This window comes from Leptidea sinapis, chromosome 25, assembly GCF_905404315.1.
Source record: "Leptidea sinapis chromosome 25, ilLepSina1.1, whole genome shotgun sequence".
Taxonomy (NCBI): domain Eukaryota; kingdom Metazoa; phylum Arthropoda; class Insecta; order Lepidoptera; family Pieridae; genus Leptidea; species Leptidea sinapis.
In genome coordinates this window covers 9,585,729-9,608,420 of record NC_066289.1, presented here as the reverse complement: position 1 = coordinate 9,608,420, position 22,692 = coordinate 9,585,729, and the positions used below count along the sequence as shown (strand labels likewise).

Genomic DNA, 22,692 nt, shown 5'->3' with positions numbered 1-22,692 from the left:
TTAAAAGCATTTTGTTCTTTCAATTTTGATAGTCAATCTTTAAATGACTCGGGCAAACTTCTAAACGGCCATCACTGGTTGCCTGTGTGCCTGAAATTGATTTTGATACTTTTTCCTGTGTACAGTTTAACTGAATCCTGTTTAAGACAAATTTTATTAAAGATGTAAAACTCAATATATTTTAAAGATATTGTACAGTGTTATATAGTAAAAAAATATTTATGCATGATTTTTTTTATTTTGAGTCGTGATGACCAAGTATTTTATTAGGGTAGTTTTGTAAATTTTACTCAAGAATAAAGATACTTTAAAATACCTACTTTTATTTTTTACCTGTTACATTATTAATGTGATGAATTGTTATCAAGAAACTGGTATGTACCAGTACATCCCAGTATAATTGTTGAATAGAGTTGTTAATTCATTAATGTACACAAAATTCTCTATTTCTTCTTTTTTTGTATCTCAAGTAAGTACGAAATAATACCCCGCATTCCCTAAGTATCAAAAATATACGTCGGATGTGTTGTCTCAAATATCTGCCGAAGACATTTTGCACGCAATGCAGACTTATTGTGTGCCGTAGACTCGATAGCACAAAAAGTGCCGCCTGGGATTAGCCTTAGGATTCTCGATTGAATTAAATCTGAGCGGGATCGCACTTGAGACTAGATGTTAAGTCTCATTAGCTACGGCTATGTGCAACATTTCGTGACGCGCCGCTATGGCCCACCTAGGCAACACCCTGTCCTTATGGTAATAGGACTTAGCACACTACCTTGGGGAACACGTAAGCGAGAAGCTTGCCCTACACGATCATAGCCCTTCGCTATATCCAAAGTAACTGCAAATCCTTCTCCATTGTTTTCAATGGCTGCCGCCCATCTATTTGTGTGTGTGTCTCCAGCCAATCCACTATGGCGAAAGCCATAACGTCTCTAAATAGTAGATATAACAAGCAGACGCTGACTTCAGCGCTTGTCCCGTTAAATTGTCCCGAACTTTTCTGACTATGTGTGCCGGAAGAGATTGGCGAGTTTCTTGCCGATTCGTCTCAACAGCTTTACGAATTGAGTACCTGGCAACATCTAAAAATAAAGTTCAATTGTTTGGTTGAGCTTGGAGACTTGGGCACTGGATGAATAAAACACATGAATTTTTGAAAACTTTTGTTTTATTACAAAAAATCACATTCTTAATCATATGGAATAAAACTTAAACTTTTGTTTATCCAATTTCATTCACATTTATTAAACATAAACAACAACAGTCTTACACAATAGATACTTGGTAGGATAGAGTGGATGAATTGATATTTATTTAGCTTTTAGAAGCTTATTTATTGTTAGAGTATGGGAGCGATAACTTGAGCATTTTGATGTATTGATTTTGATTTATCAAATAGTTCTAAGCTCGTGTTCGCTGCGCAACTTTTTTGTCAAAACAAGTTGGCAAAACAGCTCTTCCGCTGCACCTCTTTTTGTTTCATTTCATCGAAAATGAGTAACATCATCATCTTTAGACTTAAGATTTCTCGCGGTAAACTTGTTAAGAGGTTTTATTTAACAAAATTGTTAAGCCACGCCCCTAATCGGTTTATAAAACATGTGATTGTGTTAACAAACACGAAAACACGGCACAGCGGACCCGGCTTCAGAGTAAATTATATTTTGAATTCGTTATTTGTATTTAGAGCTAGAAATCCCTTTTACTAACATAACATGATTGTAACTGGTAAGGATATCAACAAAGTCTTAAGTGTGTGTGGCTGACCACGACAACTTTCCCCTCATCCTGCAGGTCTCTGAGAGCTTCATCGAGCTGCTCGCGTGTCACCATCTGGAAAAATAATGTTTTATGAGACTTTACAAACAAAATGGTGGTAATACAACAAAAGAGCGGTATTGCCGATGTTGCGCTCTCGTTCACACATAAAACGCTGTTTTTTGAGAATCTGAGGAAGTATTTTATTTGTATTATTTTGTATACTTCTAATAATTTTGTACGTTACGGACGCTAGAGCGAATATACTTGCGTAATGAGTACGTACGTTTAGAACGGTATGCAATATATTGCTAACGTTTGGCACGCGTGCTACGCCCACTTGCCATCTTTCCATCTCGATATATTTCTGTGGTGTAGTGTTACTTACGATCTGGGAGGTGGCGTTGATCTCCTGTAACAGCTTGGAATGCGTGAGCGTGTGCGGCTTGCGGTGCGGCTGGATGAGCTGCTTGATGGCGGTGACCAACTCAGCGCGGCGTCTGCGGCCAGCTGCGCCCAGCCCGGTCGTGAGGATGCCCACGTCGATGCGCCCCGAAGCCGGATCCGTCGCAGATTGCTTTAAGGCTTCTCGGTGAAGACTAGACAAAACCATGTACACCATTTTTATAATAAGTACAACTTCATTACAAATATTTATAACTAGTTTTATATCTTAGATCATTTATACGTCTAGTTAAACTATGACAGGTGTGAAAACGTCAATAATATGTGTAACAATTACGGTGTACATGACTTTGCCAAAACGCTATGAAATAATACTAAGTGACTTAAAATGTTATATTATCTAATAGCAATGATATAAAATAATTTATTAAATTCTCCCAAATCTCTTTCTTAAAACTATATTGAGTCATGAAACACGTCCACTTCGATGCGAGTATATTTTATTTAATTACTCCGCATTCTTGAGGAGTAATTAACCGGGAACTGTAATCCTAGATTTGATGTACACGGTGGGGTATAGAAAATTTTAGATAATTAACGTGTGTTTAGAAATTATTCAATCTGCAATACCAATAATGATTCGCGACTGGCCGAACAAAGGCGTCGTGAGGTGAAAAATGCGAAGATTGGCATCAAGAAGCACCTAATTAGCCCAAACACCGTCACCTTTTTGAGGTGATGACCTGACACTAGGGTAGCTCAGGGTAGGTAGTCTTTGTACATACCGCGCCGCCTCATCCACGTCAGCCAGCTCCACGGTGGACGACAGCCGCAGGCGGGCGTGTGCCTCCGCCAGCCGTATGAGCGACTCCAGCTGGCGCGGGTACGCCGATATCTGACCGCGCCCGCTGCCCACTCGTCTGTAATCAAAATGTTGATTTTTTTTAATATATTATAAAATGATCGTAAAGATTCGATAGCGAACTGCCAAATATTTTAATTTCCTCACAATAATTCCAATTTATTGTAAGAAAAATTGTTTTAAATTTAATGGATAAATAGTCGCGCCAAAAAGGGAGCCGCCATGATCGTTACGTTATAATAACGTAAAGTTTCTTCTAATCCAGTTATACTTCAAATCTCTTTTAAATTTAATCGATACTAAGGAGTCTCGCCAGAATAGAAAACTGGTCGGATACAAAATTCTAGATCATTTATGTATTTTTGGACACTTGACCGGCCTTGTAGGAATCTCGTATATAATATTATGTAGTGTGACGTCACCTCATGTCGACGTAAGCGTCAATCAGCCGCTGCTGCGCCGCGTCAGACAGTACGGGCTGCACCTGCTCCTTGGCGAACACGATGTAGTCGCGCATCACGCTCATACTCTGAAAGATGTTACAATTAAATGAAAAGTAGATCCTAAAGATGGAGCCACAAGAGCGCTCGGACTTATTTTGTGTTGTTAATTGGAATAGGAGGACAAACGAGCGTACGGGTCACCTGGTGTTAAGTGATCACCGCCGCCCACATTCTCTTGCAACAACAGAGGAATCACAAGAGCGTTGCCGGCCTTTAAGGAAGGTGTACGCGCTTTTTTTGAAGGTACCCATGTCGTATTGTCCCGGAAACACCGCACAAGGAAGCTCATTCCACAGCTTTGTAGTACGTATAACTAGAAATAAAAGGAACATCATGAATTTTAACATTTGATGTAAGATTTTGTTCAGTAAAATGAAAAGCTGACATCGCCGTACAGATATACAACTCATTCTCATGTTCAATTCCCAGTCCAATCAGGCAATTATTTAAAAATCTAAGAATGCAGTTTAAATTGTTTTTTAAATTAAAATAAAGTCTTCTTTCAGTAAAATATTACATCTGCAATATTTAAGGTACTTCCCTTCCATGAGGCATACCAGTGGGACATCCTGTATCTACCCCTAAAATGACAAAAGAAAAGCTATTTTTGGTTTTTTACATCTAGTTAAAGTTCAAACAATATCTTACAATGTCATCTTCGTGTTCTTGAGTGTCTGAGGGGTCCTTGTAGTAGAGGGAGACAAGGTGAGTAGCAAGTCTTCTGTCAAACACTTCATCTTGTGGGTCCAGCACTAAGAATATTAGATCAAACCTGTCAAACATATAAAATACATATTCATCAAACGTCATCAACATCAGATCATATTCAAATTCAAATATTTTTATTCAAAATAGTATGTGACATCACTTACTGAAAGTCAAAAACTACCACCCATTCCAAAAGAATTCCTCAGACCTGAGAAGAATGGGCGCAACAAATACAGCGGGAACTTTTTTTCATCAAAAAATATGTTTACAAAGTAATATTGTACAATTAAACGTATTATTTATTAGCCTGAGGGCGGTTGCTCCATTCCCAATCTGTGGTATCATTAGGAAAGTCATTTATGTTATAGTAACCTTTACCACACAAACGTTTTTTAACAATTCTTTTGAATATCGTAATACTTTTGTTTCGAACATAACACTATAATTATAAATAGAGCCCGCAAGGACTTGTACCTTATGATATTTTCTTATGTTTCTAAGTGATCTCCTTCACTTCTGGCGCTAAAATCTAGAGATTTTAATCTGTACCAAAATTTATGGAAGAGATGAGTTTCGAACTCGCACCTCTCGGTATACGCCCTAGCGCTCTTACCAACTAACCATATTATTCGGATGACACATTATGTGTAAATCTTGGTATGTTCGTTCAATGCTCGGGTTTCAAAGTCAATGTCAAATCAACTTTATTCAAATAGGCTTTAAGTCACCACAAACATTTCTTTTATTACTGAATTTAACATATGTTCGTAAAAAATTTAGCTTGTGAGAAGAACATACAAGAAACTCAACGGCCACTGTTTTCAATCAAATAGAGTATATTACAATGGCTGTAATATACATAACAATTTAGTTTGTTAGGTTACGGCGCCATCTACAGGTTGTAGGATTTAATCCCAGAAGTGAGTCATATTGTATTAAGCTTTTTTATTCTGAATTAGAGTATGTCTCTTAACTCAGTGCACCGCTTGGCCAAGGCCTCCCCTAGCTCTTTCCATTGGAGTCTGTTGTGGGTCACTGTTCTAAAGTTCGGGCCCGCTGTGAGTTTGAGTTCACCCTCCCATGTTGTTCGAGGCCTCCTCTGGCTCCATGTGCAACCTTGGATTGGATACCAATTAGTGACAATTTTGCTCCATATCTCCTGGCTATCTCACATGTGGCCAGTCCATCTACACTTCTGCTGATCTATTTTAGTATGTCGGTTACTACTGTTTTTTGTCTCACGGGTCCTACTCCTAAAATCGATATTCGATATATCGTGGCATTAGTCGTGTTGAATCCTACTCTTAGTTACGTCGTATTCAATGTCGAAACGATGATTGAACGAACGAAACCTTTTTCGATATTATCATACCTAACCCTACTCTTAGTTGAAAATGTCAGAGACGAATATTCGAATTTGACTAATAATCAAACGTCACTTTTACGATAATCTCATCGACACCAGGCTGTAATTGCTAATATCGTTTCAAGTTGTATAGATATATTTGCTATACAATATACATACTTAAAAATATTATTAAAATAATTACATGTGATTTACTATTCAACAGGATTTTTTCTACCATGTAATTTAAGTCATTTTGCAAGAAATAGGAAGTCGAAGAGAAGGGTTGAGTTACTTTTCTTTAGATTTTATTATCCGCAAGTTTTGTATTATTTATTCAATTTTAAATGGTCGTATTATATTCATTACATAATATTTGAATATTTACATTTTGTGTAAATGATACCAAATTGGTGGTGCAGAGTCTGGCATGATCTTTAGCGCCTAAACTATGTTTCGACTTTTGACACTTAACAGCGACACAGCACAGATAATAATAAGTTTTTAAGGTTTGAGCATAATTCAAAGTAAATAAAATCTAAATATTAGTCTATGGTTACGTTGTTGTTACGATAAACGATATGGAATACGAACATTTGTTAGAGTAGGGTAGGTGCGATATATTCGTAGTATTATCGTATCATTCCGAATATATCGTTGTCGATTTTGCGAGTAGACCTCCAGATCTTCATTTGTAATTTCCTCTAGTCTATCTGTTCCATAGACCTTTGGCAGTACTTAAGCCTGTCTCGGTGCTCATTGTTGAGTGCCCTTGCCTCACATCCATATTGAGGAAGATCACTATACCAAGATTTAACCAGGAGCGACCCGAGTGAGTAACCCGAGCAGCGAGGGTACCAATCCCTCATCATCCATAAAATTTGATACAAATTAAATTAGTATATCTTACAACATACTATTACAAATGAATACAACAGTTGCAGATGTTCAGTCGTCTAGTTAAGAATAATAAAAGATTTTTCTTCAGAAAACACAGACAGAGTTGTAGTAAAATCTGACCTTGACATCAAAGTATGTGGCAGCTGTACATTCTCCACAATAGTTTTGTTCTTGTTCCACTGCGACTCGGCAGGGTTGGCTGCTGCTAGGATCGAAGTTCGGGCATTCAGCTGACATATTATACCGGCCTTCGCTATAGAAAGGGTCTGTTGTTCCATTACCTGCAAACAATGGTTACTTAAAATTTTAGTATTTTCTTTGATTAAAGCGAGTTTTACACATTTAAATAAAACACTTTTAAAGGATTAAAACGCGTATGTAATTGTAACTGTGTCTTTAGATTAGATTTTTGCGTTGAGTTGAGTCCTCCTGAAAACGAGATTTGGAAAGGCATAAAGGCATCTAGGTTAGGTTAGGTAAAAGTAAACGGTACCTAGTTAAACCCTGGCGGCGGCCGCGAGACGGCGGAGCCGTCATAGTGATTTAAGGAGGTTAATGGTTAGGGGTACAGTCGAATTAATTGGTCGACCACAAAAATTTTTTTCGTAAGTAGGTCAGTGGGTCCAGCCAAATGATCGGTCGACAATTTTTTTTATTTTGAATGTAGGTCGCTGGGTCAAAAACTAGAGCAAAGTGCCGAAAAATCGGTCACGAAGCCGAAAAAGTGCGAAAAATTTAAAAATCGATAACAAGTTAGGTTGGGTGTGGGTAAGTTAGGTTAGGTTAGATTCCCCCCCGATCGTCGAAGAAAACCTCTCCAAAAAATTTCCATGGACGGAGGCGGCGGAGCGGGTGAGGGAAGGCAATCCCCCGTCGAACCCAATCCGCTGCAAGAGAGTGGGACTGAGGCGCTTGGCACATGCGCGCCGCCTTCCCCCTTAATGTGGGTCTCCGGGTGGTGGAACTGGGGGGTACCATCGCCCAGTTGGAGGAGACCCACGAGACGGCTGGCGTGTCCCGTGTTCCAGCACGCCAGGTTGAATGGTGAGTGGCGCCACGGGTGGGCGCCCCAAGAGATGGGTCCGGGTACGGACAACCGTCGGTGGAGCAGCGGAAGTGTGCGAAAGCGTTCCCGCAGCTCCGCCAGAAGACGGTGAGGAGGAACACCGCTGGTTTTTAGCCGGTAAGAGTCCGGCATAACTCGACAGCGCCCCCCGCGCTTGTCGGGTATCCATGAGGATTTTCCAGCGTTTAAAAAAAAAGATTAGGTTAGACTACTACTACTACGATAGATACCGCATACACATACATGTATGCAGTATAAATAAATGAATGCTAAGCAATAAACGAACAAAACTATTGCTAGGCAATAACAAAGAAACAATGTAGCTATGCAATACAAAAAACACAAAACCACCTACCTAACGACCTACCTACCTATCCCACGGGGCGATGAACTATTTTGAACAAAGAAACGGACGTGACAGATGCAAACGCGAAAGGGCAACAAGCAGGTGCATTCGGGATATAAAACGGGCGACCGGGAACGACAAGGCACATCCAGCAAAATGAGCTCACCGACCGATTCCGGAAACTTACTTATTATATTATATTCAATATGTAGAAAATTATAAGTATTTGGGATTGCATATCGATTGTAACTTAAATTTCAAAACACATGTGACAGCGGTATGCAATAAACTACGATCGGTTCTAGGGCAGTTCTATCATCTCGAGCCCGTGCTGAACAAACATACAAAACTGGTAGTATATTATGCACTAGCTGATTCAGTCTTAAGCTATGGTCTAAATATTTACGGTAAAACGTTTAAGACTTACTTAAACGAGATTGAAAAAATTCAAATTAGACTATTAAAACTAATAATTGGAAGCAAGGAAAAGGAAAAATACGGAAAAAATTATGACAATATATTTAAAGACTTAAAAATACTGCCAGTAACTAACAAAGTAAACTATTTAATAACAATAGAAAATTGTTACTCAAATAGATTTAAAAACCCTGTTAATCTGAGGGAAAATTTGAGAAAGAATATCAGGAATATATATATAATACCAAAAATATGTAACTACTATGGGGAAAGATTAAGGGAATATGTTGTGCCAAAAATTTTTAATAGTATAGAATGGTTAAGAGAGGATAAAAAAGACTGTAGAGTAGTACTTAAGAAAAAATTAAAAGAGCACTTTCTTAACGTCTCCACGTAAGCCTTAATATTTAAAGTAGTATAGTTTAGTTATATGTATACAGGTAAGATTTTAATATGTTTTTAGGAATATTATGAATTGATAACTAAGTAATGATATGTGTGTAATGTTATATGTGTATTAGTAATAGTGTATAATATAACAAACAAATTAGATATAATTTATTATAGATGCACAATAGTATAATATTGTCTAAGAGCGTAAACTCGCCAACAAACTGTTGCAACAGTTTGGCGAGATGTAAAATTTAAGTGCAAATATTTATGATTAAATAAATTTATAAAAAAAAAACTTACTGGACGCTGAACTAGAAGAAGAATTCTCACTACGACAGATGATCAGTTCGACGCCGGAGCCAACGGAGAGTCAAGAGTCGTATCAAAACGACGAACCCCAGAAGGAAGAGATTCTAGCCAGCGGAGGGACGATGAGCGACGACGAAGAAATACCCCTGAACCAAGAAGTAGAGGAGATATCTCTGACGGAGACGACAACACCGGAGAAAGTAACGAACGAGAGCACGAAGAGAACGATAGCGGAGCTCCAGCAAGCACCGACCAAGAAGACTGCAAAATACTCAAGGTCAAAATATAAAAACGTACTATTTATAACACATTCATTTTCTTTATTAATATAAAGAAAATGAAAAAAAAGACAACATTCTCTAATGAGAATGTTGTCTTTTTAGAGTCAAACATTACTGGTTTCTCTCTCTCTCTCTCTCAAGTTCGATTGGAATTCCGAGAACTAATGAAAAGGGACGGCTACCTGCGTGCATGAACGCATTGTTGCCAACCGCCCACGTCACGCCAGCGTCACCAGCCAGTCAGTTATCCATGCGACTCTGGCTACATCGGACGATTATCGTGACATTACTCTCTTGTTCTTAGAGTGATACAAAATCAAGTGTGATAGCGAAGCTTTTACGCAGCTCTGTGCAGTTAGTGCGCTAAGGTTGTTAATAAACCACATTGAAACAGAAGTTTTAGATTTTGAGCATTTTGATTTGATCAATAACAAAGAGTTCCACGATTGGACTGGTCTTACCGCTGAACAATTCTCTGATTTATTGGCCAACACTCCGAGCTTCAATCGGAGAAGAAACAAAAAAACAATTTTAGCAGCTTTACTGGCAAAGATCCGAACTGGCGACTATTTGAGTCGCCAGTTCGGATCGCAACGATATTTAAAACGAGCGAATCCATATTCGCGCGAATGCTTGCGACCGGCCAAGAAGCACTTTTACGAGACTTTGTTCCAATGCATTTGGGGTTTGACCACATGACTCGGGAAGATGTCACACGAAGGAATCTTCTTATCCCAGAAAGTCTTTTTGGAAATATTGGAAGTCCTCCCGAAGAAAGAAAAGCTATTACAATTGTGGACAGCACATACATCTACATACAAAAAAGCTCAAACTCATTTTTTCAAAGAAAATCTTATAGTAGTCACATGTTCCGGAAGTTAGTACAACCATTTTTATTTGTCTGCTGTGACGGTCACATAATAGAAGTTTCAGGTCTACACGCTGCTACTTCTTCAGATGCGCAGATAATGCGGAATATTGCTGAAAATGAAAGTGATCATGGCGATGGATTATTCCAATGGTTCTATCAAAGCGGGGACATATTTATTTTAGACCGAGGCTTCAGAGATGCAGTTCCCATTCTTGAAGGAAATGGTTATACTGTGAAAATGCCGGAGACAAAGCATTCAGGAGCATCGCAACTAACTACGGAACAAGCAAACAAGTCACGCCTTGTTACTATTTGCCGCTGGGTTGTGGAAATAGTGAATGGCCGATTTAAAAGCGATTTCCGCCTGCTGAGAAACGTGCTTATTAATATAACATTGCACTAAATGTTTGTATATTTTAGAATCGCAGCAGCATTAATTAATGCTTATTACGTGTTGATAGTGGATAATGTCCATGCATCTGATCTGATGCCCAATACACTGGCAGATCTTGTCGCCAGACGTAACTTGAACAGAATGAGGTCACAGTTCCAGCCCATGTCTGCGGATATGGCAGAGTTTAATGACTTTCCTAAGCTGAGCGAAGAAGAATTAATATTATTTAGCCTCGGTACATATCAGCTGAAACAAGCGAGAAGTTACTATGGAGAGCATGTTCAACCAGATGGAGGTTTTAGCATTGAGCTCAGTGGTGGAATTCCTTTAGAGCTTGTAAGACTTAGGGTTGATTAGAGGCACATGCCATATAGGAAAGAGAACCATCGGATATTGCTCCCATACTATGTCCATAGTCTGGTACATGGGTTATGCTAGACATGACTTACCTTACCTCAGCCCACCCGCAATAAGTTTAGATGACGTATTTGTAAGACTAGAAAATGTTTAATTGGACGTCATTAACTTATTAATTATTACCACTGATTTTAAGCAGGAATGTTAAGGTTAATATTGTTTATTTCTCCCAGCGCCATCACACCTTGCCAGAGAGTTTTTTCTTAGTTAGTAATGTTGCCGTTACCTTGTAATAGCGATCAAACAAATAAATGCTGTTTAGTACTCGATAAATATTTTTTATTTTTATTTTATGACTAAATAGTTTTTTCTAACACTTTTCATCAACCTTACCACTGTGTTTTACTATCAAGTATTATATCATAACGTAAGATATCCATTCTTTTAATAGTGACACTCCCAACCTTTTAATCACCAAAGGTTTTTTTTTTAATTATTTTATTACGACGTAACCATTGTGCCCACAGATTGGACGTCATAGTAAAAAAGTTAGGAATTGTGTACATATTCTATCCGAATATAGTACTTTTTCTTTTTGGCTGGCATTTTCATTTTTTGGTCCAAAAATATATGAAACTTGAATGATGTTCTTTCAGTCACTCAATAGGAAATTTAAAAAAAAACATTGATAGTAAATAAAAAATAAATAAATTAGATAAAATAATAATGCAATTAGTACAATACAATATGTACGCCTATACGCACCTAAACCAGGGAGCATACTAGTCATGCAACTACAGTTACACACGCCTGGAGTAGTCTAGGGTGATGCGGGAATGGGTACGGTTACCTCTAGGGTAACACAGAACTAGTTGTGTAATAAAATTAACTTTTAAAATTGGAAAACAAAATTTTATGAAGATGTGGGACTCGAGCCCACGACCTCTCGCGTACCGTGCGAGTGCCCTCCCGACTGAGCTAATGGTTCGATTGACGTATCGTCATAAACCTTGTATGCTTTGTTCAACTCTCAGGTTGTGGCTTCATGTACAGAGTTGATAATATTGGGGTTGAGCAGGATATCAAGCCCCGCATCGTTCATAAAATTTTGTTTTCAAATTTTATTTGTGTATTAATATCAAAAGTGAGGATTAACACTTTAAAAACATAACCTCTTAAGATTTGCAAGAGCGCCATCTCAAGTCAATTTCCTAATATGCAAATATTGGGGTTGAGCAGGTTATTAACTGTAAAGTAGATCCTGTAGATGAATCCACAACCAGAAAGTTGAAAAAAATACAAGATTTTATGACGATACTTCACTCGAACGGGTGCAGTTGCAGCTCAGTTGGAAGAGCACTCGCACGGAACGCGAAAGGTCATGGGTTCGTGTCCCGCCGTCCCGCGGCTTGTTCATAATATTTTGTTTTCAAATTTTATTTGTGTATGCAACCCAGATATCACTTTAAAAACATAACAAAATTAACTTTATCGCATTTGATAAAAATAATCTTTTTACGATATAGTACTTATAAAATAAAAAATAAACAAATTATAGTTTGGTCTCGGTTTGGTAAAATAATTCACATGACACACATTAATGTGAGTAATTCTTCGAGATAACGGTCACAGCTGTTAGCTCCAAGAGTAAATTTATAAAAACACACTAATCCTGGATAGTGTTTGATGCAAATCAGTATGCAATATAAAATGACACTCACCTCATGAAGCACACTCCGGGTGGAGTCATTCATCTTGTCAAACTCATCGATACAACATATTCCATTGTCCGCAAGTACTAGGGCCCCCCTGTAAAAGTGTATTGGCTATTGCTTTAACTTGATTATCATTCATGTAGCTTTACGTAATCTCAATTTACCCGTTTTAGGTTTAAATTTTTTTTTTCGTTATTTTCTTGAAAACGGTGAATTACCTCGTAATGAGAGTGATGGCATTATAAACGTGGATTAAAGCTATTTACCAAATACAATACTTTTACCTCCAAAAAAATACTAAGTCCGGTTGGACTAGGCCGTATCACTTACCATCAGCTGAGGTCATTGATCATCTTATCCCTAATGTCTCAGAAAAAATCAAGCACTGAATACGTACATAATATTGGCGAAGGAAATGATAAGTACATCTTTCCAGTAAAGTTTTAAAATTTCTAATGGAAGATCGTTGTGAATCTATCCTGTACTTGAAGTCAAAAAGAAAAAAAAAGCAAACCAGTTCAGTTCGGCATCAACGCGTGGGTTTGCATCACTCGACCATTGAATGACAGACAAAATTTTTTGCTGTAATATTGAAAATAACAACATGATAACTTGCTGTTTTTGCTGTTTACAGTTAATAGTCAGTACTCACGTCTGCAGCACCAGCTGGCGAGTGTCCGGGTCCTTGGTGACGTAGGCGGTGAGACCGACGGCCGACGAGCCCCGCCCTGAGGTGTACTGCGCGCGAGGAACCAGGGCGTGTACCCACCGCAGCAGCTGAGACTTGCTGGTTCCAGGGTCACCGCACAGCAGGATGTTGATCTCTGACCTGGAAGTAACATAGAACTAAGGATAACTTTTTTTGTATGGGACGAGACAAGCAGGACGTTCAACTTAGGATTCTTGAAAACCCCGAAAATTCTGAGCGGCACTACAATTGCGCTCGTCACCTTGAGACATAAGATGTTAAGTCTCATTTTCCCAGTAATTTCACTAGCTACGGCGGCCTTCAGACCAAAACACGATAATGCTAACACATTACTGCTTCACGACAGAAATAGGCGCCGTTTTGGTACCCATAATCTAGCCGGTATCCTGTGCAAAGGAGCCACTTCCACTGGTATAACTGAAGTAAGAAATCTGTTTACTATTAACGCAACACAAATACATACATAATGTAAACATAAAAGTCGTGACTACATCAATCCAATCCCTAATAATATATGGCCGCCATACAATAAAACTCCTTATAAAACAACATTACTGTTTGAACTTAATTTCTCAATGTAGGTATTTTTTAGTAACTGTCTGATACATGTTTCACACACACTACTATTAAAGAAAAGAACCGTAGTCTTTAAAACTAGTTCGCAATACACAAATATCGAAGGAAGACGTATCTTTAATTCGCTAAGTATCAAAGTAATTCTGAAGCTCATTAGTGAGAACAATGACCTATCATCATCCATGAAGCCTTATCACTTTCATTTTCCTTGAGCGTGGAGACCGAATCCAGAAATTCCGTAACGAAAAAAAACCTAACACTCCACTTACTCGATGTATATAGATATTTTGCCACGGTCATTACAGTTGCCGTGGAACAGCGGTTATCACGTATGCTTTTTGTGCAGAAGGTCCCATGTTCGAGCCAGGGGTACCTCTTGATTTTTTTTAATTTTGATTATTTTTTTTTATCACGTTTTTTTAATTTTTATTATTATTTACATTTCTCCGAATCCAAAATTGGACGAGGTAGAGCATTTTATTCATCGCACTTTACTGGAGTACACTGAAGAACGGTCGAAAATACTTGGTACAAATGGTAATAAATTTCCACTTATTTTGGCTGGCGATTTCAACATCAACTTCGCTGATAGAAAATCAGAGTGGTTGACAACTTTTCTTTCGAAAATAATGAATTTGAAAATGAATAATGATCCACAAGAATCCACAACAAAATATGGGATCACCATTGACGCGGCATTTACCAGATATTTAGAAGATATCACGTCTGAAAATAATGTGTCTTATTTCAGTTACCATAAACCTATAGTTTCAATGATAAATATTCCTGAATAACCTACATGTATTGTAAGATAATAAAAAATTTCTGAACAATATTAACTTCTCATTTATTTATAAAAAAAAAATTGTTTTCTTATCGGTCACCACGCTCAAAAAGTGTAACTTGAATTAGTATCAAAGAAAAAAAAAATACTGTATAAATAAAATAAATAAATAATTAAAATTGCATAAGTTGATAAAAAATGCTATGCAATAGCTTTACCGCGGCAGTCCCCGAGTGCCACACGTCTTTTTTTATAATTAACATAGTTAGTGGGAGGGAACTAATTTAGGTATGTGCTTGTGTATACTTTAATATACCGCACCGAGACTAGGCATGTCTCACTCCCCGTGTAGGTATGGAAATCGTTAGTACGTGCGGAGGCCTCTATACAGTAGGCCAGCCAATACTCACGAGCGAGCAGTGACGCACGCGCGAGATTTGTTGTCACCTACTTCACAGATCCGACCGGTATTTTATAAATGGAGAAACTTAAATAAAGCAAAGTATATAAAGGTCATTGCGATCCTAATTAAATTTTGTTAAGCTTCCTAAAGACGCTGAAACAATCTAATTTAAAGTGGTTATTATTATAATGAAATTACAATTCATGATATTATTTCATATATACTAAATAGGTTTGACAACGAAGGAATGTTGATTTAAAATAACGATTACATAACAATTTATATTTTAGAAAAAACTGAGATATTTTTATAAGTTGACCTTATACTAGGTAGGTACAGTACTTTTAGGTAAAGAAGTCAACCCTAATGTCGTCAGAAGAGAAATAGAAAGAGAGGCAATTTCAAGTTGAATAAAAATGTAGGTTTGAAGCGCTGTGCGATTTGAATTACACCTTATTGTGTGACCACAAGAGTCCCTATTACTTTAATTGATTTTTCGCAGTGAGACTTCCGTACTTGACTATTATACATTTTTTCCGAGGCATAGGTAAATAGCAAATACAAACTCAGAGCTCCTGTTCAATACTTGAATCGGCAGAGCATCCGTTAATTTCTACGGTCTACCACAGAATGTAGGAGACATTCTATGTTCAACGGCGTACGGCAATTCGGAGTCTCCCTTATTGTCTGAAAAACAAACTCATAAAACTGATGTGGAGGAGTCATAGCGCAGATATTCTACACCGGGCAATATTAATAGACAAACTTTACCTAAAATGTGTCCGACCAGCGGCGTTAAAATTCTTCTTGGTACCTCCAAGCAACTGTAGAAGTACACCTTTCTTGATATCCAGGTTCTCGTATATGGATGGTGCAATGGCTCGTGCAAGACGTTCGTAGCTGTCGGGTTGTGATGCCAGTGCTTTGAACATTTCAACACGCTCTGGTGGGAACTGATGCTGTTTGCTGAAAGCATACATAAATTCAATTAGCATAATGCAAATGGAACACGCCCGTCACGTGCACGACATATCAATGATCTAAATTCAAATAGTTTATTTCTCAAAATAGGATAAATGCATCACTTTTTGAAGTCAAGAAAATATACAAATAATACAATAATACAGTCCTACTGCTTATAAATTAAAATAGTATGCAGACCTTAAATTATTTACATTGCTTTAATCCCATGCACTTTTATCTGTTATATAATCTTTAATTGTATAATAAGCTTTTTTTTTAAGTTTCTGTTTAACAAATATTTAAAATTTTTTTTTGTAGTTTGCAAACTTCTTCAGGGATTTTATTATAAAAACGGACACATTGTCCCCTGAATGATTTGTCTATTTTCGTTAGCCTTGTGTGAATCAGAGCAAGATTATGTTTATTTCTAGTGTTGCAGTTATGAATGTCACTGTTTTTTTTAAAACGATCTATATTTTTAAGCACAAATATTAGGTTTTCAAATATGTATTGACATGGTACAGTTAATATGTTGATCTCTTTAAATTTATCTCTCAACGAATGTCTACTGGACAGATTGTAGATTGCTCGAACAGCTCTTTTCTGCAGCACAAAAATCGTTTGAATATCACTAACGTGTACCCACAGTAAAATACCGTTACAAATAACAGTATGGAAATAACTAAAATATACGACACGTGCCGTCTTCGTTTGTGAGCTGGCGAATTTTCCTTACAGCAAATGCTGCAGTACTAAGTCTATTCGCCAAACCAGCTATATGTGGACGCCAATGGAGTTTTGCAGCTAAAGTAATACCCAAAAAAACTGTGGTGCCTACAAGTTCCAAGTACTCCTGTTCACAAGTACATTTGAATTCACCTGATTGACATTTGGGGTTATGAATTTAATAAATTTAGTTTTCTTACTATTCAAAAGCAAATTATTAGCATTGAATCAATGAACAATTTTGGACTAAGCATTGTTTACATCATCCAAGACTAATTCACGTCTTTTAATCTTAAATAAAAGGGATGTGACATCAGCGAATAAAACAATTTCATGATTATCCTTAACAACATATGGCAAATCATTTATATAGATCAAAAATAGAAACGGACCAAGAATTGAACCCTGTGGGACACCCATTTTTATGGAGCGCGGCGGGCGCGGCGCGGAACACGCCCGTCACGTGCACGACATATCAATGATGTAAGTATCACTCACTCGTCGTCCATGTTGTGCAGCGTGTTGTCGTGCGAGCGGCGGTAGTGCAGCGCGTCGAGGTGCGTGCGGTGCAGCGCCCGCAGCGTGGCGCGGCGCGGGTTGAGCGCGGCGGGCGCGGCGCGGAACACGCCCGTCACGTGCACGACATATCAATGATGTAAGTATCACTCACTCGTCGTCCATGTTGTGCAGCGTGTTGTCGTGCGAGCGGCGGTAGTGCAGCGCGTCGAGGTGCGTGCGGTGCAGCGCCCGCAGCGTGGCGCGGCGCGGGTTGAGCGCGGCGGGCGCGGCGCGGAACACGCCCGTCACGTGCACGACATATCAATGATGTAAGTATCACTCACTCGTCGTCCATGTTGTGCAGCGTGTTGTCGTGCGAGCGGCGGTAGTGCAGCGCGTCGAGGTGCGTGCGGTGCAGCGCCCGCAGCGTGGCGCGGCGCGGGTTGAGCGCGGCGGGCGCGGCGCGGAACACGCCCGTCACGTGCACGACATATCAATGATGTAAGTATCACTCACTCGTCGTCCATGTTGTGCAGCGTGTTGTCGTGCGAGCGGCGGTAGTGCAGCGCGTCGAGGTGCGTGCGGTGCAGCGCCCGCAGCGTGGCGCGGCGCGGGTTGAGCGCGGCGGGCGCGGCGCGGAACACGCCCGTCACGTGCACGACATATCAATGATGTAAGTATCACTCACTCGTCGTCCATGTTGTGCAGCGTGTTGTCGTGCGAGCGGCGGTAGTGCAGCGCGTCGAGGTGCGTGCGGTGCAGCGCCCGCAGCGTGGCGCGGCGCGGGTTGAGCGCGGCGGGCGCGGCGCGGAACACGCCCGTCACGTGCACGACATATCAATGATGTAAGTATCACTCACTCGTCGTCCATGTTGTGCAGCGTGTTGTCGTGCGAGCGGCGGTAGTGCAGCGCGTCGAGGTGCGTGCGGTGCAGCGCCCGCAGCGTGGCGCGGCGCGGGTTGAGCGCGGCGGGCGCGGCGCGGAACACGCCCGTCACGTGCACGACATATCAATGATGTAAGTATCACTCACTCGTCGTCCATGTTGTGCAGCGTGTTGTCGTGCGAGCGGCGGTAGTGCAGCGCGTCGAGGTGCGTGCGGTGCAGCGCCCGCAGCGTGGCGCGGCGCGGGTTGAGCGCGGCGGGCGCGGCGCGGAACACGCCCGTCACGTGCACGACATATCAATGATGTAAGTATCACTCACTCGTCGTCCATGTTGTGCAGCGTGTTGTCGTGCGAGCGGCGGTAGTGCAGCGCGTCGAGGTGCGTGCGGTGCAGCGCCCGCAGCGTGGCGCGGCGCGGAACACGCCCGTCACGTGCACGACATATCAATGATGTAAGTATCACTCACTCGTCGTCCATGTTGTGCAGCGTGTTGTCGTGCGAGCGGCGGTAGTGCAGCGCGTCGAGGTGCGTGCGGTGCAGCGCCCGCAGCGTGGCGCGGCGCGGAACACGCTCGTCACGTGCACGACATATCAATGATGTAAGTATCACTCACTCGTCGTCCATGTTGTGCAGCGTGTTGTCGTGCGAGCGGCGGTAGTGCAGCGCGTCGAGGTGCGTGCGGTGCAGCGCCCGCAGCGTGGCGCGGCGCGGGTTGAGCGCGGCGGGCGCGGCGCGGAACACGCCCGTCACGTGCACGACATATCAATGATGTAAGTATCACTCACTCGTCGTCCATGTTGTGCAGCGTGTTGTCGTGCGAGCGGCGGTAGTGCAGCGCGTCGAGGTGCGTGCGGTGCAGCGCCCGCAGCGTGGCGCGGCGCGGGTTGAGCGCGGCGGGCGCGGCGCGGAACACGCCCGTCACGTGCACGACATATCAATGATGTAAGTATCACTCACTCGTCGTCCATGTTGTGCAGCGTGTTGTCGTGCGAGCGGCGGTAGTGCAGCGCGTCGAGGTGCGTGCGGTGCAGCGCCCGCAGCGTGGCGCGGCGCGGAACACGCCCGTCACGTGCACGACATATCAATGATGTAAGTATCACTCACTCGTCGTCCATGTTGTGCAGCGTGTTGTCGTGCGAGCGGCGGTAGTGCAGCGCGTCGAGGTGCGTGCGGTGCAGCGCCCGCAGCGTGGCGCGGCGCGGGTTGAGCGCGGCGGGCGCGGCGCGGAACACGCCCGTCACGTGCACGACATATCAATGATGTAAGTATCACTCACTCGTCGTCCATGTTGTGCAGCGTGTTGTCGTGCGAGCGGCGGTAGTGCAGCGCGTCGAGGTGCGTGCGGTGCAGCGCCCGCAGCGTGGCGCGGCGCGGGTTGAGCGCGGCGGGCGCGGCGCGGAACACGCCCGTCACGTGCACGACATATCAATGATGTAAGTATCACTCACTCGTCGTCCATGTTGTGCAGCGTGTTGTCGTGCGAGCGGCGGTAGTGCAGCGCGTCGAGGTGCGTGCGGTGCAGCGCCCGCAGCGTGGCACGGCGCGGGTTGAGCGCGGCGGGCGCGGCGCGGAACACGCCCGTCACGTGCACGACATATCAATGATGTAAGTATCACTCACTCGTCGTCCATGTTGTGCAGCGTGTTGTCGTGCGAGCGGCGGTAGTGCAGCGCGTCGAGGTGCGTGCGGTGCAGCGCCCGCAGCGTGGCGCGGCGCGGGTTGAGCGCGGCGGGCGCGGCGCGGAACACGCCCGTCACGTGCACGACATATCAATGATGTAAGTATCACTCACTCGTCGTCCATGTTGTGCAGCGTGTTGTCGTGCGAGCGGCGGTAGTGCAGCGCGTCGAGGTGCGTGCGGTGCAGCGCCCGCAGCGTGGCGCGGCGCGGGTTGAGCGCGGCGGGCGCGGCGCGGAACACGCCCGTCACGTGCACGACATATCAATGATGTAAGTATCACTCACTCGTCGTCCATGTTGTGCAGCGTGTTGTCGTGCGAGCGGCGGTAGTGCAGCGCGTCGAGGTGCGTGCGGTGCAGCGCCCGCAGCGTGGCGCGGCGCGGGTTGAGCGCGGCGGGCGCGGCGCGGAACACGCCCGTCACGTGCACGACATATCAATGATGTAAGTATCACTCACTCGTCGTCCATGTTGTGCAGCGTGTTGTCGTGCGAGCGGCGGTAGTGCAGCGCGTCGAGGTGCGTGCGGTGCAGCGCCCGCAGCGTGGCGCGGCGCGGGTTGAGCGCGGCGGGCGCGGCGCGGAACACGCCCGTCACGTGCACGACATATCAATGATGTAAGTATCACTCACTCGTCGTCCATGTTGTGCAGCGTGTTGTCGTGCGAGCGGCGGTAGTGCAGCGCGTCGAGGTGCGTGCGGTGCAGCGCCCGCAGCGTGGCGCGGCGCGGGTTGAGCGCGGCGGGCGCGGCGCGGAACACGCCCGTCACGTGCACGACATATCAATGATGTAAGTATCACTCACTCGTCGTCCATGTTGTGCAGCGTGTTGTCGTGCGAGCGGCGGTAGTGCAGCGCGTCGAGGTGCGTGCGGTGCAGCGCCCGCAGCGTGGCGCGGCGCGGGTTGAGCGCGGCGGGCGCGGCGCGGAACACGCCCGTCACGTGCACGACATATCAATGATGTAAGTATCACTCACTCGTCGTCCATGTTGTGCAGCGTGTTGTCGTGCGAGCGGCGGTAGTGCAGCGCGTCGAGGTGCGTGCGGTGCAGCGCCCGCAGCGTGGCGCGGCGCGGGTTGAGCGCGGCGGGCGCGGCGCGGAACACGCCCGTCACGTGCACGACATATCAATGATGTAAGTATCACTCACTCGTCGTCCATGTTGTGCAGCGTGTTGTCGTGCGAGCGGCGGTAGTGCAGCGCGTCGAGGTGCGTGCGGTGCAGCGCCCGCAGCGTGGCGCGGCGCGGAACACGCCCGTCACGTGCACGACATATCAATGATGTAAGTATCACTCACTCGTCGTCCATGTTGTGCAGCGTGTTGTCGTGCGAGCGGCGGTAGTGCAGCGCGTCGAGGTGCGTGCGGTGCAGCGCCCGCAGCGTGGCGCGGCGCGGGTTGAGCGCGGCGGGCGCGGCGCGGAACACGCCCGTCACGTGCACGACATATCAATGATGTAAGTATCACTCACTCGTCGTCCATGTTGTGCAGCGTGTTGTCGTGCGAGCGGCGGTAGTGCAGCGCGTCGAGGTGCGTGCGGTGCAGCGCCCGCAGCGTGGCGCGGCGCGGGTTGAGCGCGGCGGGCGCGGCGCGGAACACGCCCGTCACGTGCACGACATATCAATGATGTAAGTATCACTCACTCGTCGTCCATGTTGTGCAGCGTGTTGTCGTGCGAGCGGCGGTAGTGCAGCGCGTCGAGGTGCGTGCGGTGCAGCGCCCGCAGCGTGGCGCGGCGCGGGTTGAGCGCGGCGGGCGCGGCGCGGAACACGCCCGTCACGTGCACGACATATCAATGATGTAAGTATCACTCACTCGTCGTCCATGTTGTGCAGCGTGTTGTCGTGCGAGCGGCGGTAGTGCAGCGCGTCGAGGTGCGTGCGGTGCAGCGCCCGCAGCGTGGCGCGGCGCGGGTTGAGCGCGGCGGGCGCGGCGCGGAACACGCCCGTCACGTGCACGACATATCAATGATGTAAGTATCACTCACTCGTCGTCCATGTTGTGCAGCGTGTTGTCGTGCGAGCGGCGGTAGTGCAGCGCGTCGAGGTGCGTGCGGTGCAGCGCCCGCAGCGTGGCGCGGCGCGGGTTGAGCGCGGCGGGCGCGGCGCGGAACACGCCCGTCACGTGCACGACATATCAATGATGTAAGTATCACTCACTCGTCGTCCATGTTGTGCAGCGTGTTGTCGTGCGAGCGGCGGTAGTGCAGCGCGTCGAGGTGCGTGCGGTGCAGCGCCCGCAGCGTGGCGCGGCGCGGGTTGAGCGCGGCGGGCGCGGCGCGGAACACGCCCGTCACGTGCACGCGCTCGCCCGCGCCCACCGCCTCCACCAGCGCGCCGTGCGACATCACCGACACCGTCGCCGGCGTACGCCCCGCCGGCATGTCGTCTGCAAATACATTATATATTTTTTTAATGACAATAAGGAACGAGACGAGCAAGACGTTCAGCTGGTGGCTATTAATACGCACTGTCTATTAAAATGCAGAGCCGCTCAGGATTCTTGAAAAACCCAAAAATTTGAGCAGCACTACGATTCCGCTCGTCACCTTTAGACATAAATTGTTAAGTCTCATTTGCCCAGTAATTTCCAGCGCCCTTCCGACCGAAACACAATACTGCTTCACGGCAGAAAAAGGTGCAGTTACTCATTTATCAAGCCAGCACCCTTTGCAAAGGAACCTCCCTAGAGCCACTAGAATAGAATAGCCAAAAGAAAATTTTTTAATAAAACACTTTTTAAATTATTAAAATGCATGAAATTATAACTGTGTTTTTAATTAATTTAGCTTTAAAATTACATTCTTACTATCATTTTGGTTAACCCTGCGTTTCGTGATC

At 44.1% G+C, this 22,692-nt stretch overlaps 1 protein-coding gene across 1 annotated transcript in view; it reads right to left on the bottom strand.

Annotated features, from left to right (window-relative positions):
- Positions 1-1,156: 1,156 nt before the first annotated feature.
- The window catches only part of LOC126972154 (DNA replication licensing factor MCM4), a 41,166-nt gene continuing 19,630 nt past the window's right edge, over positions 1,157-22,692 (bottom strand). Inside the window, exons 8-17 of the mRNA XM_050818745.1 lie at positions 22,012-22,240; positions 15,880-16,074; positions 13,289-13,465; positions 12,643-12,730; positions 6,608-6,768; positions 4,183-4,306; positions 3,454-3,560; positions 2,955-3,089; positions 2,153-2,363; positions 1,157-1,839 (exon numbers count right to left, since the gene is read on the bottom strand). Coding sequence (XP_050674702.1) covers positions 1,744-1,839; positions 2,153-2,363; positions 2,955-3,089; positions 3,454-3,560; positions 4,183-4,306; positions 6,608-6,768; positions 12,643-12,730; positions 13,289-13,465; positions 15,880-16,074; positions 22,012-22,240 — 1,523 coding nt within the window. The 3' untranslated portion in view covers positions 1,157-1,743. The remainder of the gene's footprint in view (positions 1,840-2,152; positions 2,364-2,954; positions 3,090-3,453; positions 3,561-4,182; positions 4,307-6,607; positions 6,769-12,642; positions 12,731-13,288; positions 13,466-15,879; positions 16,075-22,011; positions 22,241-22,692) is intronic.